A 25,934-nucleotide genomic window follows, 5' to 3' on the forward strand; every position below is an offset into this window, starting at 1 on the left:
ACATGTGCAATTTCCAACCTCAACACACACACACTCATGATCGTGCATTGTTTTCCAGTGTCAAAAATGAAGATCGACAGTTCCGGTCCCAATGTGTGTTGTGCCACATCCCATCCCACCTCTCCACATGAGAAAGATCGGACACCCATCCGAAATGGGTCGTGGTGTGTGCGCGGACGAGAAGTGTAAAGGGGAGGGATCACCGACTAATGGTTACGTTTGTATCGCTTTCGAGCCACTTACCCGCTTAGTTGGACCCATCCTCATTCTCTGGCATCGACACCGAGGCATAGTATACCACTCCACACCATTATACACCATACACCACATTATACCAGCAGCATTTCCCAGCAGCATGGAACTATGAGCAGAACTGGCCCCCAAGGCAAATCGAATTGAAGCAGATCAAAGGCAGCTGCAGCTGTGCTTTTGCTTGGGCTTGTGCTTATGCTGATGCTGATGCTGATTTGGATTATTACTACCATTATCATTGTGGCTGTACAGCGAGTACGAATATGAAACCGGAAATGCCCAACTAGCATTCTTTGGTGCCCCATGCCCATGCCCATGCCCACTTTCTTGTTGCGTTCTTCGTTCCCTTTGGATTCTTTTGTATTTTATAGCACAGCAGAGTCTCAATCAAGTTCAAGTAGTCCGTGGTAATGGCCATTGTTCGGGGCTTTTCGGGGTGGTTGTTGCTTCACTCCGGTGATCTTTGACATCACAATTTGGTAATCATTATTCCAGTGGGGGGGTTGAGTAATGGACAAACTTGACCTACTTATTGGGTGAGTTCTACTCGTATGTAAACCAGATCTTGAAAGCAACTTGCATTCATTTCAGAGATTCTACAGTGCTGGGTGCACCAAACCCCCCCTTTTGGAATTAGCAACAATGCGACGATGATCAATGCAATCCTAGACAAAGCAGACCCTAATGAGGCGTAGGAGGAGGAGCTGCAGCTGCATCCAAGACACTGAACTACATTTGAAGGAGGACGCTGGTAATGAATTCCTTTGATTGCCCTGGCATGTGGCTAAGGAAAGCGAAACCCAGGATTCGGATACTGAGAACAAGGCGCGACAAATTACGCGAGATAACGCTGCGTATGCGTTACGTGAGATGAGATGCGATGAGATGGGACGGGATGCCGCGAGAGCAGCGCAGCGATGCCTCCGCCTCAGCTTTTGATGAATGAAAGTCAACCCCCCCACAATCTCTCACACACATCTATATGTAAATATGTACTCTACAGATTTATATATATGTATTGCTGATGAGAGTCGCGACGCTGGCGGTGCTGCTGCTGCGAAATTTGCGCGGTCGTTGGCTATATTTCGAATTTGATTTCGATTTAGTTTTTAGTACTGTTTTATAATCTGACGAGTCAAGTCGTGCTGCCTCTCCACGCTCTCTGCCGCTACGTGTCCGCCAGCCAGAGCCAGAGCAGAGCAGAGCAGATCGGTGTTGTGTCCGGTGCGAGACCTGTGTGTGGGATCGTTGCATGATCAGATCAGTCGCTAAATCGCCGCGTGCTCGACAGCGCGTCCTCTAGAAAGCCGCCACCACCACCACTGCTGAGTGGTCTCGTGCCCAACCTGCCCCTCCACGAAAAAGGTTTTACAAAATTATCACTGTGTATGCTTTTGATTGTAAGTGCTCGACGGAATTCCAAAAAGCTAATGAAAACTATTCAAATTTGAGACAAGAAGCAATCAAAAATCAAATGACAATGAAACAATGTTATCCTTAGACTCAAGGATTCTGGTGCTGTGGTTCCCCTATAAGACACTTACTACTTAGTTCATTTGTGTTTAATCCTTTGCAGGACTTTAATTTCTGTAAGAATTTGCTTTAGTTCCAAGTGAGTGTTTCATGGCAAGTGGGTAAGTTTTGTTTTTCTCATTTACCGGCTCAATGTCACAGCTGTTTTGCTACCCTGTACACAAAAGAAGAGCAGATGTATTGGGTTCAATGCGAACTGTATGTTCTTGATCAGGTTAAAAACTAAGAGTGGAGTTGCAAGCAATCTCTTGTGCTTATGGATAACTTTTGATGCTTCCCACTTAGTGGGTGGGCAATTCCCCTGATTCCAAACTTCTGGGTATGCTCTAGTTCATCCCCAACCCACTCCCATCGATTCTGTCTTCTTGAGCCACAAGAGAGCGACAGAGAGAGCAGGGCAAGAAGCGTGAATAATCCCTGATTACTGCTGCTGATAACGCGTCGAGCGGCCGACTAACCTTGGCAGGACCACCAACCCTCCCAGCATAGACGGGGGCGTGGCAGCGACTGCAGTCTATATATAAAATGTTTAGTTTTTTTTATTTTATGACCATTATTTTTAGCACACAATGCAGTTTTCTGTTTGGCTTTAGTGCATAAAAATAGTTTCGCTTTCTCTCTTCCAAGATTTACACATTATCTGAGAGAAGCATAAAACAAATATCTATTAAAATAAAGATACATATATGTGTGTACGCTTTGCGGGCTAGTCAATTTGCTACACAAAATTGTATGTTTTTCGCGGTAATATTTATGAACGTCCCTCGCGCATTGCAAACATTTTCTCATCCAAATAAAATGAAATTATATGACAAGTGCGTGTACCTTCAATTAGGCCAGAATAATCCGTCAAAGTCGGGCTCAGATCGGATCAGTCCAGATGCAGAACGCATTAGCTTCGATCATAATGATTATTTATATAATTTATGATTATCTTTCGGGAATTTAAGCCACGTGCTTGTCGCGTTTTTAATTCTTTTGGTTTCGTTTTTGCGGAACTCGCATGATCTTGATTAGGTTTAGAAAATAATGGACAAAATTAAAATGCCGGTCGGCTGTCTGTCCAGCGATAATCGTTGCCAGACAGACACACCGTCTATAGATTACACTATATACTATAGTATATATTATATTGTATGCCTATGTGCTTCCTAATCGTCTGAACCCATACCCATCTGAAACTTACGAATCTCGTTCGTTCGAAGTGAAACCTCATTGAAATTGATTTTCGCATCGGTTTTTTGCCCTTTTCTATTGATTTGTTTGCCCAATTATTTATAATTAAGAAATATGTACCTTTTAGTATTTTGTTTCTAATTAAATTTTTAGTTGAAAAATGGTGAAGTCCCATGGGAAAAATAATAAAATATAACGGCTATGATGATAGACAAGTTCTTCAATGGTAATCTATTAACAGAAAGAATAAGTTCCAATACAAAAGATTATAAATTATGGCAATAGCTTGTAAAGATCGGTTTATACAAGTAACAAAATTCGTTAAAACCAGATATTTCTGGTCAAATCTATGCAAAAAGTGATTTGAACTAAAATTGCGACTCCTTCCCACCACAACTATGTGTTTCAGTTTGCCGTTTAGTTCAGTTTAAACTGGTTCTATGTACGCCTTGCACATATAATAGATTCTTTCAAAGACAAATGGGTGGGCCACAGTCATAGCCTTGCCCCCCCCCCCCCCCCCACCGTATCCCCCAAGTCCCACACCCCCTTGGAAGTGCAACTAAATTTGCATTGACAATGAACAGTCGTATTTTAAGCGACTGAAACATGGTTACCCCAGAGTTTGCGTTGCATTAATTAGTTGGGGCTGTGTTGCGCTGTAAAAGTATGTTATATAAGTCCGGGATTAATTAGTATTCATCTCTGGATATTTTATTTGTGTTTAACTATCGACAACACTAATAAACTTGTTCATGTAAACTGGCCGACAGTCTGCCAATCAAAGAAGCGCCGAGGTATGATATTCCCACCAACGCCCCCTCACATAGGAAATGTTTTTCAAATGGAAATCTAGAATCTAGATGATTGATTCTGTGTTTTTTTTTTTGGGCATGGGTATAGGTAAGATTGGCTTCGTTCAATTAGAGGGTTTTAGGATGCTTTAGGACCATGCTAATGAAGACAACAAGTTCAAGTTGAAATCTCCAAACGATCACGTTGGATGAGAGTGTCGATGGGTATTACATTTCACGATCGTTCCCCCATTAATTGACCAATTCCGTTGAATGTAAGCCATCCTTTTCGTCAATGAACTTCAATGATATCCACTTGCAACACTCATTAGCATTGCAGTCATAATTTCCGCTGTAAATGAATTTTTAATGTCAAACACAACTGCGACACATTCTAGGCAAGTACACAGACACATTATATTAACGTCGAATGCAAATTCTGTCTACGAATGTAGTATAGTATGTATAGAAATTCATTTGTCTGACTCACGGTCAAGTTCGAAATAGAAAAAAATATATGAATAAATATGAAAAATGTAAACAGCGAGTCTGAGCAGTCGGTCAGTCTGTCACTTGGTCAAAGGCAACTCAGTAAATAAATGAACTTCGTTGTGCAACGGGGAACTGCATTCCCAAGTAGACCCCATCACTCCCGCCACACTAATCGAATTCAGTTCTTATCTCTCATTAAACTTGGCCCATGAATCGCCCTCGAGTGTTAAACCTAAACGTCTAGTTAATTAAACTCACGAGAGATAAAAACTCTTTAGTTTCGATAGCTCAGACACGCCTCAGTGCCCGCGCACTCCACTCTATGCACTCTACTCTATGTCTGAAAAAGATATGAAACTGGGGACCTGCCTGGGCACATGCCAATCAGCCACTCTCAATTCTGACGCAGTCGGTGGCTGTTGCTCTGTTGTGTACCCATCTGTTCTGTAGTTACATCAATTAGGTGAACCGCATCAGAGCCATACTATAATGGCATTATCATCGTGTGTGCCTCAAAAAGGGTGGGGAGCATCTAGAGAATCGTTTGAAAAGGTGAAACTGTAGTCGCTCTGAAAGATACTCTTATCACACAAAAAAGCGACAAAAGGGCAAGAAAGAAAAGAAAGACTTAAAAAAAAGGAAATGGAGATACTAATTCTATAGAAATTCTATGAGAACATGTATTCGATCATAGTGAATATCACTCTAGCCTACCCTTCAGTAATGAGATCACTGATCACTGATCATCCGTTTTGTATATCTATCTGATTCCCTGGCTGATTACAGATCAAGCTTTCATTTCCAAAGTTAGAGCATTTCATTCTTCTCTCAACTAAAGCATATGATCGTACAAAATCCAATCTTCTCCCCCACTCATTCATTCAGCCAAGCGTGAAGCTATTCAATTCACGTTCGTACGAGCCCCAAAGTGTTTTCAGAGATCTGATGTGATCGCTCTATCTCTGATGTTGTCTCCTCTACAATTGTAATGCATTTGGCTAAACAATGCCAAAGTGTGAACAATTTCTTGATTAATCTGAAAGTCCGAGTCAAGTCTCACTGCCCAATTGAGAGGATCTCACTGCTGATGGTGCCTTCAATTTGGGTCAGTTTTCAAAGACACATGATCGGGGGTTTCCAGAGCAGACTGGATTCGCTATCAGTTTGCATTGATCACCGCCTTCAGGCGGCAGTGTGTGTGTGTGCCCTTGCACCCACTGGGGAGGGGCCGAGCGGGAATTAGTTTTCATTAGCTGATCGTTTATGTAAATTTATTTGTTTGCCACGTCTCCCGATGAACTTGTTTTCCTACCTCCCTCCCTCCCTGCAGCGCCTCGATTAATTGAGCTGCATTTTCTAGCAATTTTTTTTTCCCATTTTCTCGTAGTTTTTATTATATTTATTGTTTTTCTGTTGTTTTTCGCACATTTGTGGATAATAGGGAAAAGGTGTCGGAGCTTAATGAATGCTAAAAAGCAAGTGAGAAATCGTTAATAGCTTTAGGGTTGGCTTGAGCACAGCCCTTCCAGGGGACAGCTTCTTTCCGCTCTGCTCTCTCGAAAAATGTTTTGCAAAAATATCTCCAAAAACTATTTGAATGTTGAACAACATCCGTCCGGCTTCGTGTCAAAAGTAACACTATTAGGAGGGTGGAGATTAGGGGTAGGGGTTGGTGGCCTCTGCATAAATCACAAAAGCCCAGCTGCCCAAAGGCACGCTCTCTGGGGGTTGGTTGTAATTTTGCGTTGCGCGAAAGCTCTCAGTCGTAGATCGCTGTTTGACCCGAGAGGAGGACCAGCATCTGTCACCGAACGTGTTTCGGGTGGAGTCTCAAATGAGAAACTAGAAACAATCGTGTGTTTGTTCAAAAAAGGTAGTTTTCAATTTGAAATAACTGACATTCTTATTGTCTTTGCAGCAATCTCTTTAGCAACATATCGGAGTTTGGAAAACTCACTTTAACTGGGCTTAGCAACGGCCAAGTCCCACCATCAGCTTGAGGGGTGCTCTATCATACCCAAGGGGGTTTTTTAAGCCCTAAAGCCCAACCATGACGCGACCCAAGCAAAATGATAGCAAATTCAAGGCGTTCATGCGGGAGAATGTCCTCACCATGGCCACCGTGATCGGTGTCTTTGCGGGCGGCCTGGTGGGGTTCATAATCAAGAACAGCACCGGGGAGTGGACCAAGCGTGAGATTATGTACATATCATTTCCGGGAGAGATCTTTTTGCGGTAAGTGCGGAGTAATCACTGAATTGAAGAACCTCTTGACTGCAACTTTGCAACTCTTTTGCAGCATGCTGAAGTGCTTGATTGTGCCGCTGTTGGTGTCGTCGATAACCAGTGCCATTGGTGGACTGGACTTGAGCATGTCCAGCAAGATAGCCACCAGGTGAGTTCCTAACCCCACCAGAACGTTTCTGCAATTAGAGCCTCCTTTTATCCTTTTCCATTTCCCCTTCTCAGAGCCATCACATACTACTTTGTGACCACCATATCGGCTGTGGTTTTGGGCATTTGTCTGGTGACCACACTGCGTCCCGGCCAGGGAGCCAAGATTGTGGAAACCCATACGGAGAGCGTCGATAAGGCATCCAAGGTGCTGACCCCAGACACGCTAATGGATCTGGTGCGGTATGTGAACCAGATCGAACGATAATCGGCCCAAATTCTGATTCATTTCTTCCAATAGAAACATGTTTACGGACAACATCATCCAGTCCACCATGTTCCAGGTAAGTCGTCTCTCTAACGATATCGAGCATACGCACTGTTGCTCTCTGTTGTGTAGTGCCTCGGCACAGAATCCGTAAACAACAGAAATCCGAACCAGAAACCGCCGCAATTATTCAATTCTTTGCGGTTTACCGAGTTTGATTGAAACAAACCGCGCGACACATAATCAAAAGCGACATGATAGGGCTAGGGATACCACAATTTCAATTACAATCCATCCCCAAAGTAGGGGGGACTTTCACACATGTCTCTCCGTCTCTCTGGCTGTGCTTAAATTTCAATTATCGCATATACAGAAAAAGAGACGGAGACCCAGACGGAGACAGCGACTGGGAATGGGAATGGGACAGAGACAGAGACAGAGATACAGCACGGTTTATGAGCCCCCCAGACACAAATTGAATCAAAGTACTCGGGACGAGACTGCGGCTGATATATATGGACATTGTACCTTCGCAAATATATGATAATACGAATGGTGTATCTGCATCTGTATCTGTTGGCAACCAAATGAATATTCATGCGCACAATTAGATTATTGTCGGAGTCAATGAAGGGGGATAATCAACAGCACTTTGAGTGTCACAAAAGTGCAAAATTATGGCAAAGTTTCCATGGAAAAAACGATACATCACTTTTCCCTTTTAATGTGCATTCCTGAAAATTCTTGTAGATTTCCCCTTAGTCATCTATGAGCCATCGTTAATCCTTTTAATCTCCTCCCATTTCAGTATCGCACTGAGATCTTTGAGAACACCAGCATTAGCCCAGCACGTAAGTGGTTTCTTTTCATTAAAAATTCCTCCACTAATCAATCTGTTGAACTCTTCAGAACCCATGGAAGCCTGGCAATTCAAGTCTTCCCAACGCGAGGGCTCCAATGTCCTGGGTCTGGTCATGTTCAGCGTGATCCTGGGCACCACCATCGGCAGGATGCGTGAGAAGGGGCAACTGCTGCAGGATTTCTTTACCACATTGAGCGAGGCAATGATGACAATCACCTCATGGGTGATCTGGTGAGTGGAAGATAGCCATTTTCCTTGGATGTAGCTAATTTAATCCTTTGTAGGATTTCCCCTCTGGGTGTGGCCTTCCTGATAGCCGCCAAGATCATTGAGATGGAGTCCATTGCGGCGACTATACAATCGTTGGGCTGGTATTTCATAACGGTTATGATTGGTCTCTTTTTGCATGGATTCGGTGAGTTTTCCTTCTATCCTGGCAAGCAATATACAAATCCAATAACATTTCCTTTGGCTTTGACTCAGGTACCATTGCTGTGATCTTTTTCTTGGGCACACGACGTCTTCCGTATCGGTATATTGCAAAGCTCAGTCAGGTGCTGGCCACTGCATTTGGCACTGGCTCCAGTTCGGCCACCATGCCGCTGACCATCAAATGTCTGGACAACATGGGTATCGATCCGCGTGTCACCCGATTCGTCATCCCCGTGGGAGCTACCATCAACATGGATGGCACTGCTCTCTATGAGGCTGTGGCCGCACTCTTCATCGCCCAGTACCGTGAGATGAGCTACTCCTTTGGTACCATTGTGGCGGTGAGCATAACAGCAACGGCTGCCTCGATTGGAGCCGCTGGCATTCCGCAGGCGGGTCTCGTCACCATGGTCATGGTGCTGGACACTGTGGGCCTGGAGCCGAAGGATGTGTCCCTCATCATAGCTGTCGATTGGCTACTGTAAGTCCTAGGTCCATATCCTTCCTGTGGCTATCTTTTCTCATTTGGTTTGATTGCAGGGATCGCTTCCGCACTACCATCAATGTGATGTGCGATGCCCTGGGCACTATTTTGGTTAATCACCTGTCGAAGAACGATCTGGCTAGCGTGGATAGGGTAAGATTAGTGCCTATCAGTATTAAGCAGTTTCTTATTCATCTTTTTTCTATCCCAAGCTGAATGCCGAGCCCCATGAGCTCCTCGAGCTGGGGGCCAATGGACACGAGATGAAGGAATGAAGGCAGTCTTCGCTTGGCGCCTATAATCGCAAACGATGAGTGGACATGTCCCGGTTGTGGGCCTGGTTCCACATCCTTCCCCGCCAGGATAGCGACAGCGATGACTACGACGATGAGGAGTTTTAAGGTCGATCGCTGGACGGGTATCTGTGGGTGGGGGGACTCGGACTCCATCAGTTTTGTTTGCGGATAATTATGGGCGACCAAGACGCATCTAATTTCCAGATTGATCAATTTTCAGCAGCTCCTCGAAGCCACAAGCAAGAACAGCAGAGGTCTGCCAGAGTACAAGTACTAAACACAGGAACGAATTTAAGCCAGACACTAATTCGTTAATTAGTTTGTTTTTTCCCCCACTAAGCAGAACAGAATTAAGATACATTTATCGTCTAAATTAGCAGTACTTTCAAGGTGTAAATAATTTTTAAATACTTATGTATAACTATATTAAATTGAGTTCAAATTTGCATTACATTCTCTCCCATATATAATTAGTATTAAACAACAGTAACCGAAACTAAATGAAAGGAGAAACCAAATTAGTTCTATTCAAATTCCAATCTCCAATCACCAATCACCAATCTCCAACTCCAACATCAAGCAAATGCATTTTGTTAGGTCGCAAAAAACTGTTGTTGATCAAATGAGATTCGTATTCTAGTATTTGTTAAATGATATTCTATAAAGTTTTCTGCCATAGCAAACAATAAAAAAAGACAACAAAAGAAATCTAGAAGATAGTCAAGACGATAACCAATTTAAATACAATTTAAAATACAATTAAATTCAAATCGGAAAATCAGAATTTCAAATGCCGTTACAAGTTCGTGTTCATAGTTTGAGCTTTGTAAATACTTAATAGATTAAGTATACATACACATTAAACGGAAGATATTTAATATACATAATATTTAAAACGTGCGAAAACAAATCAAATGAATTCTTGAATGACAATAATAGAGTGCTGCAATCAGACAGGACAGTCAATTTATACGCGTAACGAATTATTTATTACAATATTATTAAACTAAATTTAAATTAGGTCACACCATTGCAACAAAAATATAAAACGAATAGAAACCAAACAAAAAAAAAAAACCCAAATCATCAAAAATGTTTGTAGTTCTGTGTAGTCTAAATATATGTTTACTAATAAAACTTTATGAATATTAAACGAACAGATACGACATGTCTTTGGTTTCCATGGGAAATTCAAAATAAACGAGGGGGAACGTTGTGAGTTGCTGCGGAGACCGCAACTCTACAGTTATACCCGATACTAAGTCAGTATGGCTCTCCTCCGGCAGACGCCGCTAATATTAAACGACACGACAAGGAGTGCGTTCGAGAGAGACAGAAAATCAGTCTGAGCGTGACGTCGGGCGCTGCGTAGCCAGTGCAAATTGATTTGTTCCTTTTGGCTATAAAAATGATCTGATCTGATCCAGATTCAGCAATCTGATATATATGATCATTATCTATGATTCTGCGTTTTTAGTTTTCTCGTATCCTCAATATTGTGGATGCAACAGATTTTCGTCTTTTGTGGGGGCGGAAGGGGGTGGGGCGAAATTTTCAGATATACGTTTTATAGTGAGATCTAACAGGAGTGCGGACACCAAATTTGTTTACTCTAGCCTTAATAGTCTCTGAGATTTGTGAATATCCCCAGATTTTCATCCTTTGCGGGGGCGGAAGGGGGTGTGGCGAAATTTTGAAACAAACTCGTCTCGGTCCGATTTGGTTGCTCTAGCTTTTATAGTCTCTGAGATCTAGGCGCTAATGTTTTACTCTAAGCAAAGCCGGCTATGCTACGTGTGTGTTAGAGAGAGACAGGGCGAGAAAAAATGAAATTGTTTTCTTGATTCTGGCTATAATAATAATACGATCTGGTTCAGATTTTGCACTCTAGAAGATATAGTCATCTTCTACGATTCTGCGTTTTTAGTTTTCTCGTATCGTCGAAATTGTGGATGCACAGATTTTCGCCCTTTGTGGGGGCGGAAGTGGGCGGGGCAAAGTTTTAAAATATTCTTGTAGCAGTGACATATCACAGAAGTCTGGATCCAAAACATCGTTGCTCTCGCTCTTATAGTCTTTGAGCACTAGGCGCTGAAGGGGACGGACAGACGGACGGACGGACAGACGGACGGACAGACATGGCTCAATCGACTCGGCTATTGATGCTGATCAAGAATATATATACTTTATGGGGTCGGAAACGATTCCTTTTGGACGTTACACACATCCACTTTTACCACAAATCTAATATACCCCAATACTCATTTTGAGTATCGGGTATAAAAATATCATAGAAATTCGGAAATATGTTCGACCGCTCATATCTATGATTATATCGACGAGTATACGGGTACATATATTAAATTTGTGGTGAGAGTAGACGTGTGTAAAACCCAGAAGGAAGCGTCTCCGACCCCATCAGCATCAATAGTCGAGTCTATATAGCCATTTCCGTCTATCCGTCGGTCCATCACGATGAGCGCTTTGATCTCAGAGACTAACAGAGCTATAGCAGCCAAGTTTTGTATCCAGACTCCTGTGATATCTCACTGTTGCAAGTGTATTTTAAAAGATTTTGAAGATACGGGAAAATCATAGTCAATGACTATATCTAACAGGTTAGCGAATCTGGATCGGATCGCCAGATTCCAAAAGAAACAAATGAAATTGCAGTAGGTACGCAACACCTTCCACGCGTTTACTCATTCCCTCGCTCTCTCTGTCTCTAACACACTATTCATCGTGCAATGTGCGTGCTCTGGCGAAAGGGAGCGAGAAAAAAACGGCTGGTGTTGGTGCGAGAATAGAAGAAAAGGGACAGATGCCAAACGGTTCGACCGATTCAAATGAAATTTTGTTTGGAACAGCGACATATAAACTATATTGTATAAATTACAAAGATACGTTTACATATGTATGTATATACTGGCTGAGTCTTAGCATGGGCCGAGGCTTATTAAGTTCCTGCTTGTTTTTTTGTTTTTGTTATTTTATTGTACAAATAGCAAGTCGTGCAGAATACAGTTTGAGAGTTACAACTTCTCCAGACGTTTGACGTTTGAACTGCAATTGACTGGAGCTTAAACTGTTAAAGCTCTGAAAAATCATTCATCGGCGGTTTTTAGTTTCCTTAAGCTTTCACATAGATGGCGCTTGTCATGCTTTTAAAGTGAATTAATAGATGGCGCGCAGAAAATACTTAAAGGTTCATTTTTTCTACTTAAATTTTATTAAAAAATATTATGGTATTTGTTGAGAATAGCACCTCGCTCAATACCCAGGAAAGGAAGAACAAATTAAACTCAATTATTCGATACTCTGAACCCTTCATTCGCAGCTTCCATTTTTGTATTTTCCACTCAGTGGGAAGTGCTTCAAAAACGCATGCAAATAAATTGAATTCTTTATCAATATCAGAATCAAAATACCATACAATTCAGTAAAGTTTTCAAGTTGTTCCTTTTGTTGTTTTCGTTTGCCCCCTTTAAAGCTGACATTCCCTTTGATCTATCCCATGGTCACATCTGTGTCTACCTCCGCTCTGCAGGATATATTTCTCCATAAAAACAAAAAAAAAAAACGGACGACAAACAAGTACAACATTGGGTGCCATCGAAAAGGGGACACAGAACCCACAGCATGGCGGTGGCAGAAGGGTAAAAACTTTACGGTTGGGTAGGGAACTGCAGTCAGGTCATCAAAATAAAATAACAACAGAACTCGATGACTTTTCAACTTTTCCATTTGTCAGTTTTCCCAGCTTGTTTTCCTCCGGTTTGCATAGGGAGCAAAGTTTAAATTTATTGTCTGATTTCGGGAGGGGGAACGTTCTATAAGCTGGAGGGGGCAATCGGAATCGCCTCCGAAGGCCATCGAAAGTTTCCCGAAAACGCCTTCAGGCAAACGGCTTTGTTTGCACTTGTCTAAGCCTCTGAGAAACACGGAAAACAAAAGCTAATGGAATTAAACTTCATTCTCAGATAGTTTTCGACATTGATATAAAAAAATTCGAAAAAATTACTAAATTATTAAATTACTAAAAAAACCTTAAGTACAAAATTCTCAGTGTTTTATGTTTTGTTCAAAGAATTGCCAGCCGGGAATAAGGCAGATCCATCGCCAGAGCCAGTAACCATGCCCAAGGGCAGGCAGACCGTCCTGCAGCAGCTGCAGCAGTTGAAAAACGAGGAGCTACTCCAGTTGTGCTGGGAATATGGGTTAGTGGTGGCCCAGGTGTCGTTCATCAACCGGCGGCACGTGGAGCGGCGGCTGACGGTGGCGGTGATCGGGGATCGGGCCAGGGCCCGGGTACGGGAGCAGATCGCCAGGGAACGCGAGGAGCAGTACTCGCAGAATCCCTCTGGACGCTCCTCGGTATACAGGGAAATGCAGGCTTGGCGCCCGTCTCCTCCGCGTTGGATACGCTCTTCTACCATGACAACTCCCTCGGTTCGCCTTCTGAGGCCCTCCGCCATACCGGTCCCCCCGCGTCGCTCCGGAGCCCCGCCACTGTTTCGTCGCAGGTTTCAGCGGCAGCAAGGACCTTCAATTTTGGATAGAGCTTTGTCCTCCGTCCAAGAGGCAAACTTCTTCGGCTACCAGGTGCCCTCTCTGCTGTGGCGGTATGCCAGTAGGGGGCTCGGATACACGCCTCCACGCCCCGCACGCTTTCGCGGCGGCCAGGGAGAGGAAACGGTCGATCTGAGCCAGGAGCAGGAGAATCAATATCAATTAGAGGTTGAGCACCGGTACTCGGAGGAGTCCCAAGATCAGTATGAGTCTCAATATCAGATACTGTATGAAGAACGATATGAAGATGACGATCAAATGCAGTCTCGAAATCAGTATGAGGAGGATCAGCAGAACGAAGAGCAATATCATGAATATGGGAATCAGAATGAATTCGAAGATGAGATGCCGTACACCGGGGAGCCATCGAGTTACGGAGCCACCCGCTATTACAGCCACGAGAATCACGAAACTGTCTCCATGGCCGAGCAGTCGGAGGATCAGCGACTGCTGGAATTGCAGCTGCATTGCACCTACGGCGAGGACCGGCCGCAAGTGTCCTTAAACTCCCCGCTTCCCTACAATTTTCAAGAGCTGGCTCAACTGAATCTCATGGATCGTCAGGATCGTCAGGATCGCATCGATCATCAGGATCCTATGCCACAAACAGCGCTCCGTAATAACCAACAACCCGATGCCGAAAGCGATCCGGGGGAATATCTCTCCTGCATAAGCTCGACATCTTCCTTTCACGATGCCATCGCCCAGCCGGTGGGCATAGTCCGAGCCTTGCCCATGAAGAAGCGCTTCGATTGGTTCGGATGGATGAAGACCATCATGGCACCGCGGCCCAAGGGTCAGAACGAGCGCATCGCCAAGCGCGACCAGACTCGGGAATATAACCTGGAAAGCGAGCGCGAGCTCGTCACCATCGACTATCTGAAGGATGTCGATTCGAAGGCGGAGCTGGAGACACCACTGCTGGAGCTAATGAGTCGCCACGAGCTGAGGCACAGCAGCGAAGAGGACGAAGACTCTATCGGCAGTTCTACCGATCTCCAACCCGGCTTCTTTCGTCAGATCTTCGAGCTGCTGTTTTGCGATCCGCAAGGCAGTCTGGACATAAAGAAGGTCAATCGCAGCCTCTTCTGCTGTGGCGCGTCGCTCTTTCTTTATGTTTCCTTCAAACTAATGCCCTAAACGTGATCTTTGGGTCAGGGAATACTTAAATGGTTCGTCCTCTGGTTAGATGAGATTAAAACTGGTTCGGAGTTCTTCAATCCTTGGTTTTTTATTGGGAGCATATGATTTATTTTTGTGAATGCTCTCCTCCTCAATCCCTCAAATTAAACTACTTAATCATTTGGTCAAAGTGCTTAATGCAGTCGTCTGCATATCTCGGTTGACTTTATATTATAAGCAGATTGAGGCCCAAGGCCATGCATTACTCATACGCCACGTGTTGACGTCGTCTGCCAGCCAAATTCGGCTTTTCGAGTCGGAACGGAAATGAAACTATAATTATATTTCAGTCAGAGCCTGCCAGACCCTGCCAGAGCCTCAGTCTTCAGCCAGGCCAACTCTCGAGTGCCTTCGTGGCATCCAAATGGGATTGAATAAAAATGAACCCTTAAAGACCTCGTTGTCGTTGACTTTCCGCTGTGGCTGTGGGTCCTCGAGGTGGGGAAATCTCATTGCTGTGGCACTGATGCGCAAACTTAATGACTTTCGGCAAATTGCCCAGCTCGAAGCAGGTCCTGCCCCATGCACTCGACTCGCTGCAGCTTCCGCTTGGCTCTCGGACCTGGACACGGGCGCCCATTTGCCGTCAAGGTGTAGCCATAAATCTTCTTAAATGTCGTAGAATCAACACAGCAGGCCACTTGTATCTGGCCCGATCTCAGCGCCAACCCAACAGCTATAACTAATTTACGCAGGTAACAGCCAGGGCTCCCCCTCCTCCACAGTTGAGAGGTCCTTCCGGGCACGTGATGAGGCTAAGCCGAAGGATGCACTTAGAGAAATGTCCTCACAGGAGAAGTAAAGTAAAGCTCCCTTAAGCTGGCTCTAAGGAAAGCTTCTGTTGGTAATTGATTCTCCATCAACTTATCCATAATTCAGTCACAAAGAACTGCCAAATTAATTGGGGATTGAGGCTTAAGTGGATGTAAAACATCGACTTAACAATTGATTAAAGAAAAGCTCTTGCTGGATCGCCATTTCTCATAAATTCCTCCATATTTTCAGAGACCCCCAGCCAAAAAAGGAAAGCAAACAGAATCTAATCAAATGCAATTGGCGTGTCGAAAATTCAGAGAGAGGAGAGACATAAATAAAACTTTGGCCATAAAACCGCACAGAGACAGAGAGACATAAAAGGCGCATAACAAATTTAAATGGCATAAACAATTGGCAACAAAGTAAACTCGCTTTGGCGAGTACCCCTACCTCCCTACCTCCCTCGTCCAATACTCCCTTTCTACTACAAATCGCACGGTTTTTGACTCTGGCCGAGATGCCAGACAATAAACATGTATAAAATCTGCAGCCATAAAATGGAACATCTAAAAGTCGATTTGGGATCGGTTGCCCCGCACAAATTGAGACATCGGTGGGTGGCCACATAAAGCAAAACTTTCAGTTTGTCTTTTATGCCAATTCAATTTACCGGCAAATCGGCCTTACTGCAGCCGGACCTGTCCCGGAATCAGAGGCAGAACCCCAAGAAGGAGCCCTCCCACCCAACCAATGCCAAGGACGGCAGTCGAAATAAACATTAAAAAGAACCATTTAATTTATATTCTCCCAACATTAAATGGGATTTTAATTTCTATGGAAGTCGTAAAAAGTCCCGAAATGTATTCCTCCTCCTCCCACAGCCACTCCCTATCCCCGCAATCTTTCTCTCTTTTCATATTCATGTCTATAAATTTATTTAGCACTTTTTTTCATTTCTCAATTGCGTGCAAAAGATTTTTACATTTAATTCAATTTGGCATCTAATGGAAGGAGCGGGGCAGGCGAAACTGCTGCAGGGCTACTTCGGAGGGTTCTTCGGAAGTCCAGTTACCGACGTGGGCGTGGTCGGTCCTGTCTGTTTCGTAGTATTTGCGTGAAATACGGTCCTTGGTACTTAGTGACCTCCATCTCCATCGGCATCCCATCTCCCAAGTTTCCATTCTCTACGGCACCGAAACTCTCCCAGTTCTCCCCCGTCTACGGCATTGAAATCCGGTGGACGCCCAAGCTAAATTACCGTTACAAATTTGCGCTACTTTGATGGTCTCCTGCCCGTACGGAACTCCTGGCTCCTCCCGACTACCCGGCAATGTCATACAAAATTTATTCGCCTTACGTGACTTAGCCGCAAATCTTCGCTTAGTCCAGAGGTTCAAACAGTTCTGTTTCCTGTCCCCCTCCCGGCTGTTCCTGCTGGACAGATCTACTAGTTAGGGGACCCTCCTCGTGCTGATGCTGCTAATGGGTTTTTCCGAAGAAACTAAGGGCCAGCTCATGGTTCGTTGCGCAAGGTTTTACTAGGAGGAACACACTCTTAGGATCGATTTCTGCTTTGAGCGGAGATTTTTAGATACAAAATGATGGTATACAAAAGGTTCCTTCGGAAGTTCAAGTTTATAGGATAGTTTTATAATACTTTGAAGGGCTTTTCTGAGAATTTATGAGCTTTCCAGTAGCACTATAGCATTAATTATGCTTTGCTTATATTTCTTAGCTGAAATTTAAGTAGTTTCCAAATCCAAAAATTCAATGTGTGTCCAAATTTTCTATTCAAAGCCATCTCCGAAGCCTTTCTTGTATGTTTTTATGGATGGAGTTTTCAAACAACAAACTTTTCCCACTCTGAATGAAACAAGCTGTTACCCGTTTCCCAGACAATTTTTGTGAGAATTGTTTGAGGGCAATTTAGCCAAAATAAAACTTTTACCAACACATCTTTGGCCTAATGAAGGCAGCTTCGAAAAAAATAAAAACCAAAGGCCCAAAAAAAAGCAGAGCAAAAGAGATGACACGGCTGACAAAGAGCGAGTGAGACACAGTTGATTTTAGGGTGTGGGTGTGGGTATGGGTATGGGAAAATGCAATTTTGTAATTGACTCGCATTCAGTCGTGCGGAAGTTGTTTAGAGCTCTGGAATATGCGGCTGCCAAAATGCGACAAACGGATGCAATTTTGTGAAATATGCACGAAATAGTACGAGGGCTGTTAGCGATGCCAGGGAATTCACGAGTCAGCCCCCCGAATCATCATCATCCAACCCAATTCCACTGCACTCCACTGTACTCCACTGTACTCATCGCATCTCAGCCCCAGAGTCCCAGACTCCCAGACAGAGATTGAAATGTCAACCCATTTACGAGCTACGAGCGTGAGGGAACTGGAGTCGTGTCCATGTCCATGTTCCATGAATGCTCCTGCTCCGGCTTCCTGTCTCTGTTCCCTGTCTATGTGCATGAGTGGAACATGTTTGTCAACTAGTTTTCGATACGTTTTTTTATACCCGTTGCTTGTGGATTAAGGGGTAGATGGTGTTCATGAAGATGTTTGTAACAGGCAGAGAGCAGGAACAACTCAAGACAAGCCAGAAAGTTGCCTTAAAAATATATAAAATGTTTATTATTATATCCAGAATCCCAGAGAAAAAACGGGTATTTTCCAGTCTAAAGCACTTTCACTTCCTTCTTTTGCCCCTTACTGCAGTTGTGCCACAGAATGTTGCCAAAATGTCGCACGAGTGTCGCCCGCATGTCTGAGCTGACTGTCGCGCCCGAATGCCGCTGACAGATGTTCCTTCAACCTTTGAACGGGCGCACAGGAAACGTGAATAGTGAAGGAGTGGCCGTATGGCCGTGTGTCCGTCCGGTTCGTGTGGCCGTGCGATGAAGGTAGACAAACTGTTTGCCTTAACCGAGTACCTAATAGTTTTTATGTGCGGTTTTCGCTTGAGTTTTTACCTTTGCCCTGCCATAAACGGACAATTTGTGTAATGCATTTTGGCAGCTGCTCTCCGCCGCTGTCCAGACTCCGGAGAACTGTGAAACCAGAGGCGACAGCGTTATGGGTCCATGTCCGGGAAGGAAGTCGTTCAGATATATGCAGTCGCCATTTTTTTATGCTCCCCGTTTTTTTTTTTGGGAGAGATGGGAAAAGTTTGCACATAAAATGTTTACATATCGACATTTGCCTGTTACACTGCTAGTACACAGTGCACTGTACAGTGCGTTTCATAGATGTATAGTCTGTTGAGTCTTCATTATATTGGAAATGTGAGCAATAAAAGCAGATTTTTAGTGCAATTCACACTAAAAAAAAAAGTTAAAGAACTTATTTTTGTGAGCGAAATGGATTTTCATTGGTACCGAAACACCACCGCTTAATATCTGTTTTTTTTACAAAAAAGTTACCCAACAATTATCAGAATTTTTTTCGAAATGTCCCTGCTTTATACTTTTAGAGCGCACTGTATTTTGGCCATTTACCTTGGCCATGCACAATTTTGTGGCTTTGATTTCAGCTTTTGCCAGTTTGAAATTGCATTTTAGAAGAAATATCATTACAGGTATTACAGGATATTCATATTCATTTGAATAAATACAAACATATCAGAGTAGAGCAGAGAAGATGGAATTTGATTCGCAAAGAATGTGGTCTGAGGGATGGTTATTCAATTTTAATATTTTTAATGGATAAGCATTACGTCAACCATCATTTTGGGAGGCTTTAAAACGGGGAATTCGCCCTTTAAATGTTATACTTTTTGGCAAAGTTTGGAAGTTGGATAATCTCAAAATACAAACTGCATTTAATCAACAGCAAAAGTTGGCCCAAAGTCCAATCATCAAGTGAGCCAAATTACTTGCTCAATCTGCTTACAATTAATGCCTCTACTCTGCTCTACCCACCCACCGATTCAGCTGAACAAATGCTCACTTAACCAACTTGAACTCAAACAAAACAAATAACATTTCGCCCAGAGTTTTCCTAATTAATAAGAAGAAAAAAAACGATACGAGACGAAACGAAAGGAAAGTAAGGCAAAAGAAGGAAACGCAGGGCAGGAGTGGGCTTCAACCCGTCTACTCAACAAATGTTTTTCTTTTATTCTTTTTTGTTGCTGCAAATGTCAACAATTAATTTGCAGGCAAAAATATGCGCAGTCTTTCTCGCAGTGCAAATAAACGGGAGGCCCACGAAAATGGGTAGAAAAGGTGCACGATGTCCACTCCCCCGATGATGCTTTTCCCGCCTTCAGTAGGCTCTCTGCTTCGCATCGGCAGTATGCCTAACGTGCCGCAGAAGCTAAAAGCAAAGGCAAAGGAAAAAGCAGAAGCAAAGAGATGAGGTGCTCAGGCAATTAATATGGAAATTCGGAGAGCCAGTAGAAGATGAGATGTGGCATACAGCAGGTGGCAGGCTCCACAGTGCAGATTCCCATCCATGCGGTGTGTGCAGGTGCCCATAATGAAGTCGATTGGAAGTTGGAATAATTTAAGTTTATGTTTGAGTTTCCGTCGAAAGGGGGGCAGGGGGGCAGGAGTGTGTTTTTAGGAAATTAACAAATGTGAATATAAAATTCAATTACCATTCAAATGATGGCACACGTGTGGCGTATGCTTGATATTTTATTTGCGAGTAAAACAATAATGGAGTGCTTTTCTTTGGCCCATCCCCACCTCAGCCCCAAGCAGATGGTTAATTATTCAGCTTTTTAGATTGTTGCCTATTCACATTTTGGGGTTCAAAACACTTTCCGAACAAAGGTGAACCATGAATATTTCATTTAGGGTCTTACCGGTGTCTTTTTCTTTAAAATTTTATCAAGTGGCTGGGCACTTGAGCCTAAATAATAGAGACGCCCCATCATGCAGCCATCATGTCCGGTGTTGCCTAGGCCATTTCAGCAGGAGGCTCAAAGCTGGAGCCAGGAGTCAGGAGTCAGGAGTCAGGAGCCAGTTTCCCTTTCATTTGCATGTCCTTCCTGTGGATACAAGACCGCCGTTTCTCGCTTCTGTCAGATGTGTTTGATTGATTTGTTGGGCAATTTGCTGCCGCCTGTTCGAGGCTCGTGGTTCGAGGAGTTTCTCTTCGAATCCTGTTGAATCTGGAATCGTTTTGCTGCCACATTCATGCATGATTTATGTCTGAACATATCATAAAGTTGCCCTTCCCCATGGACTTATTGAGAGTGGGATAGCAGATTTGATTGAACTTAAGGGACGCCACTGGTCGAATCAATCACCGACTTAATGGCTTATTGTGAATAATATATTCTCCCATTGCCATTGAACTTGTCCCGTGGCCGATCAATCAAGTGCCAGTCTGCGCGCTAATTAGATGAATATGTTGCTCAACAATTGGCCAACAATCCGCAAAATCCCAGCAATTGTTGGCTTACCAAACCAATACGGATGGTGTGTGGGCCTGAGGCTTAAAGAGGCGGAGTTCTCTCTGTGAGGTGGACAATATATACATCTATTGTTATGCTCCACATTGCTCCCTCATTAAAGTTCTCATAATCACCCGCTGATGATGACACCCATTATGCCGCTTTTCGCTCGCCTTTCCTTTGCTCGTTTCAAGTTTTATCCTCGCTTCCGCTTTTGACCCGGCTAATTGGCCAGCATTTGCCAGAGAATTAAATGTTTGCCATTTCCCATTTTCCAGATTGCAGCTGTAGCAGCAGCAGCATCAGCATAAGCAGGGAAATGCAAGCGGGTGGAGAGAGAGATGGGTATGGGGATGGGGATAGGGATCTTTTTTCACTCTGTTGGTGTTGTGCTTTCCGGACGAATGCCTGCGCTGTCAATAAAGCAAATTGACAACTGATTAACCGACAGTCAGAGTCTGACTCTGAGTCCGAGTACAAAGTCCTTGGGGAATGTCGGGGACGAAGCAATTACAGCGATAGATATTTGATTATTAACAGTTGAACGATTGCCAGTCGATTGGGGAGGCAGAGCACTTGACTCTGTCAATCGAACCGGTTCCCGAGTGTAAGGCAAGGACTTTTGCAATTGATGGTGCATAATTATCCCCCAGATGGGCCCCATGTGCCACACTCTGTGTCGTATGCGCAATGTTAATTGATTCTGGCCAAGGCTAAGGCTAAGGAGTCTCGCCCTCTGCAACTTATGGCTGACAATCGAATGAACAAAGCCAAAGCTAATTGAAGCCCGGCGACACATTTCTTTGACCCTTATTGAACTTTTCTGCCCTGATTTCACTTGTTTTTCTTCTGCGAATGCAAACAAAAGCCAGAGAAAGAGGCAGCACAACACAAAACAAAACAAGAGACTGATTGATTGGGTTTGTGTTACAGCAGCAGGCAGCAGTCGGCAAGAAAGCATTCTATTCAGTGAATGGATCAATAGCTTTTTGTTTAGTTTGCCGTCGACATGCTCGTGTACACTCACTCACCTACCTTTCCCCTTTCCATTGACCAATCACTCCTACCGATTGGCAGAAGGCAAAGTCTTGTCTTTTAATTACAGCACGGGATTTAATGGAGAAGAAAATAAACTAACGCATTGAAGATAGGAAGATTCTACGTATTTATCTCATTTATTTGCATCTTTAGTTTGCTTTCCTGTATAAGTCAGCTTCCCCCTCATAGAGTCTCATTCTACTTCTAAAACTCGTAGAGCTAACATCGATTCACATTCGATCCACAAACAAAACTTAGATATACATATATTTTCCATCGAATTGAATTGCTTTCAATCAACATGGATATTCCCCAAGTGGATACGTTGGCGGTTTCGAAGAACAGTCGCGTTCAGCGTAACTTGATTCTGGGTTATGTGATTCCTGGCCTCAATGGCGTGGACTATGGCGATGTCAGCCGAATCGATGGGTTCTATCTGGATTGCCAGAAGTATCGTGACTACTATCGCGATCCGTACGGCAAAATGCCCAACCCGGAGAGGTTCCGTCAGTATCAGGGCAAGTGCGGCATCAGGCTGGATAATTCTCTGGTGGATATGTTGCTGCCCCCTCGATCGAATGTCGACCGCCTGCCCATTGTCTATCCTGTTGACTACGGCCACCCAATGGACTCGAGCAAGAGCTACAGGACATTGTTGATGGGCAACTACAATCCCATCACGCACTCGGGATTCAAGCGATAGATGTCTCGGACTACGAACTACGCCTGGAACTACTAGTTATGATTAACGGTTACGATTTTAGACAACGGATTATATATTAAAATTAAAGAAAAATAAAAAAAGTTCAATTCTACAATTAATTATATTTGTATTAATGTTGTTTTAATGTTAAGCTATGAAGACTTTTAATGGCTGTTTAGATAGTTTCTCTGTAGAGCGATAGTGTATTGTGAAGATCTTAGAAGAGAGCGAAAGAGAAAGCGATAGATGTTACAAGGGCTCGGGCACACTGTAGCTGAAAGAGGAGTCGAAAGCGGAGCCCAAATAAAGAATGCTTTCGATGCTTAGATCCAGCATCAGCTTGGCTGGGTGCTTTCTTTTATTTGTTTTTGCTGTACGTTGAGTACAACGCTTTTCGGCATGAAGGAGGCCCTTATTTTACCCTTCATATACTGCCCTCAAATCTCATTCAAACAGACAAACCCCTAGGGCACACATCGTTTGCACACAGAAAATTCTGATCCGCATAACAAACAAAAATAAAAATAAATAAACATACCTTAAACCACTCAATTCTAAAAAAAAAAAACAACCAAAATGATTATCCCTGAAGTGGATATGTTGGCTGTTTCGAAGAGCAGTCGTGTTCAGCGTGCTGCCATGGCGGGCTATGTTCTACCTGGCCTCAAAATGGTGGATTATGGTGCTATGGACCGAGTCGATCGATACTATATGGATTGCCAGAACTATCGGGATTACTATCGCGATCCGTCTGGTAAAATGCACAAGCCGGAGAGGTTCCGTCACTATCAGGGCAAATGCGGCATCAGGTTGGATAAATCTTTGAATGATTTGATGCTCCCACCTGTGTGGCGCGTGGAGCGCAAACCCATTGTCTATCCGATTGAGTATGGCATCCAAATGGACATGGACAAGAGCTACAGAACACTGTTGACGGGTACTCACAATGCCACTACACACACGGCCTTCAAGCGTTAGATGCTCGAATGAACTCTTAGACTGCTACTAGGATGATAAACGAACCGAATACGAGACTAGACAATGGAATTAATAAGCATTTAGGCGGAATAATTAAATAATTCTAGTCTAACTCTGGTGTTTGTTGTGTCTTAAAGGGGATGGTATAGTCTGAGGGGTTTCGTTGTCTTGGTTTACTTTCCTTGGGTTCCCTTCTCCACTGAATACTGCTCTCGCTTTGCAGCGTTTTCTACTCCTACAGATATCCTTTATGTGGCATCTGTTTAGTAAAAGATTCTCCACTAAAAATCGCTTCTGTTTGTCTCCTGTCTGGCGCTGTCTCTGCCTCTGTGGCTGTCGTCCCATGCCTGTCGCTCGTTGTTTTCCCCGTCAGTCAGGGGGTGCGCTTTTCACCCGCTTGCCGGCGTGCAAATTGCTAATGAATTTAATTCCACACGACACACACGCGACGCACCCAGAGAGAGATGGGAAAAATGCGGCTGAAACGGTGACAGGGTTGCCAGCACATCTGATCTAGGCGACAAGTGAACTTTGTCTCTTGTCGGGAAATCTAACGGACAACGTGCACACAGCACACAATAACAATAACAGCTTGTTATTCGCGTACTCTTCCGCAGAGAGGGTATAACTTTTCCCAAGGGAGGTTTGTAACCCCAGAGCGGGATAACCTCCAAGGAGACCCACAGCTATTGCTACCACAGAAATAGTGTATCTTCTCTAAGGGTATCTGAAGCTTCTGCTTCCCTTTTCTTTCGTGTTGATTCCAATGCAACACAGCAGTGTTGTGTACAGCAGAGTTTTAATTTGTGTTGGGAGCTGCATATTAAGTACGCAGCCAGCCAGCCAGCCACAGAGGCATTGCTAGCGCTCCTATTCATGGTCATGTTCATGTTCCTCCTTTTGCTGATTGAATTGAGGGGGCGGGCCATGCCACTCGATATGGTCACACTCGAGTCCACAGAGAGGTGCCCCTGATTAAGTATACGCCGTGTGTGTATGCACAAAATGCAAATTGGTGCAAGTGTCGGAGATTATAGTCGATACTATCGTACCTCCTGCACGCATCGCAGACTCTGAATGCTGTATTTTGGCAGCTTGGTAGCACTTACATATATAATTTTGTTTTGCGAACAACTCAATTTTCATCAGCATACATCAAAGCGCGGACACTGCAGTTCATTTGCATGACAGTCGCAGAAAAAAAAAATCCACATAAATTGCCTTGGCGAAAATCTATTCAAACTTTGCAGACAAATCATATTTTCCACGGTCAAACTTTTCCTAACCTCCAACCCCCCCCCCCACCACGTTTTTACTCCATTCAACTTTGTTGTTAAATTGCAAATCTCAGATGGAAACTTTTTTTCGCAGAGCTGTAGGAATGTTTCGGGGGATTACAGACATCAGATATCAACGGGCCATAAATATTGGTATTTATATTTAGAATTCGTGGTGTTTCAGACAGTTTAAAACACAGTGCATTCCAGACTCGAAAAAGTTGTTGGTTGCACGACAGCCGCCGAAGATGAAGGACTCGCACTGCCGGTTGACCCTGTCGAAGCGCCACATCTCGAATTCCCCCTTGCACGGCCCAGTCTCGGTCGGTGTGTCATCGCACTTCTCTTTTAGAACACCAATATGGTATCATATGGGAATAGGTTCAGTTCGTCATCCAAATTATTAAATTGCTTTTGGACCATCTTACTTGCATTGTAGGCCCAGGTCCCAGCCAGAATGGAGAGCACCAGGAAAAAAGACAGCCAGCCGGATGATATCATGATTGTGGTTGCAGTTCCTGTTTTTGTGATCGATATAGAAAAGGCGAAGGAACACTCCTAGTCTATTTACACTGTTGGATACGGCTGTGCTGTAACGAAGCCCCAGGTTTAACGCAAATATTACGCAATGATTTTATTTGTTTGAGGTTTAGGTCAAAGGTGGGGCACAGAGGTGCTTTCCTTGTAGTGTTGGGTAAACATCGTTCAATTTAGTGTTGGGTAAACATCGTTTAATTTACTGAATAAGTTCGTTCGTTCATTTTTAGGCAGTGAACTAAGTCGTTGACAGGGTTGACAGGGTCAATCGGCAGTGCGAGTCCTTCATCTTCGGTGGCTGTCGTGCAACCAAGAACTTTTTCGAGTCCGGAATGCACTGTGTTTTGAACTGCCTGAATATAAACCATTGACCGTTCCCCAAGCATCTACTGTCACACTATACATACATATACAAAAGCCCAGGCATAAGGATTCGGATATTGGAACTTGGAAGTCCCAAAGAAGGGTAACCCCCATGATTTTCTTTTGAACAGCAAGTGCTGG

General features: G+C 43.8%; 5 protein-coding genes across 7 annotated transcripts; 4 read left to right on the forward strand and 1 right to left on the reverse strand.

Moving 5' to 3' along the window:
• Positions 1-1,357: 1,357 nt before the first annotated feature.
• LOC108163983 (excitatory amino acid transporter 1) lies at positions 1,358-10,136 on the forward strand. 3 transcript variants are annotated; one of them, XM_017299544.2, is made up of 11 exons: positions 1,358-1,652; positions 6,166-6,482; positions 6,547-6,642; positions 6,717-6,884; positions 6,943-6,985; positions 7,718-7,760; positions 7,819-8,002; positions 8,056-8,186; positions 8,255-8,684; positions 8,744-8,840; positions 8,900-10,136. In XM_017299544.2, the coding sequence occupies exons 2-11, from the start codon at positions 6,298-6,300 to the stop codon at positions 8,960-8,962; spliced, it is 1,440 nt and encodes a 479-aa protein (XP_017155033.1). In that variant the 5' UTR covers positions 1,358-1,652; positions 6,166-6,297; the 3' UTR covers positions 8,963-10,136. The 3 variants fall into 3 exon arrangements, with proteins under 3 accessions (XP_017155033.1, XP_017155035.1, XP_017155034.1); XM_017299546.2 differs by having other exon boundaries at positions 1,358-1,617; XM_017299545.2 differs by lacking the exon at positions 1,358-1,652 and adding an exon at positions 6,025-6,101.
• A 2,827-nt stretch (positions 10,137-12,963) lies between these two features.
• On the forward strand, positions 12,964-14,772 carry LOC108164263. The gene has a single exon (XM_017299905.2). The coding sequence runs from the start codon at positions 13,118-13,120 to the stop codon at positions 14,690-14,692; it is 1,575 nt and encodes a 524-aa protein (XP_017155394.1). The 5' UTR covers positions 12,964-13,117; the 3' UTR covers positions 14,693-14,772.
• A 7,464-nt stretch (positions 14,773-22,236) lies between these two features.
• On the forward strand, positions 22,237-22,638 carry LOC108161209. The gene has a single exon (XM_017295431.1). The coding sequence runs from the start codon at positions 22,237-22,239 to the stop codon at positions 22,636-22,638; it is 402 nt and encodes a 133-aa protein (XP_017150920.1).
• A 576-nt stretch (positions 22,639-23,214) lies between these two features.
• LOC108161210 lies at positions 23,215-23,616 on the forward strand. Its single transcript, XM_017295432.1, has one exon. It carries the CDS (start codon positions 23,215-23,217, stop codon positions 23,614-23,616), a length of 402 nt encoding a protein of 133 aa, XP_017150921.1.
• A 1,420-nt stretch (positions 23,617-25,036) lies between these two features.
• On the reverse strand, positions 25,037-25,643 carry LOC108161644 (trypsin inhibitor). Its single transcript, XM_033393561.1, has 3 exons — positions 25,465-25,643; positions 25,322-25,411; positions 25,037-25,238 (listed from the first exon to the last, which is right to left on the reverse strand). The coding sequence occupies exons 2-3, from the start codon at positions 25,392-25,394 to the stop codon at positions 25,057-25,059; spliced, it is 255 nt and encodes an 84-aa protein (XP_033249452.1). The 5' UTR covers positions 25,395-25,411; positions 25,465-25,643; the 3' UTR covers positions 25,037-25,056.
• Positions 25,644-25,934: the final 291 nt, after the last annotated feature.

This window comes from Drosophila miranda, chromosome 4, assembly GCF_003369915.1.
Source record: "Drosophila miranda strain MSH22 chromosome 4, D.miranda_PacBio2.1, whole genome shotgun sequence".
Taxonomy (NCBI): Eukaryota; Metazoa; Arthropoda; class Insecta; order Diptera; family Drosophilidae; genus Drosophila; species Drosophila miranda.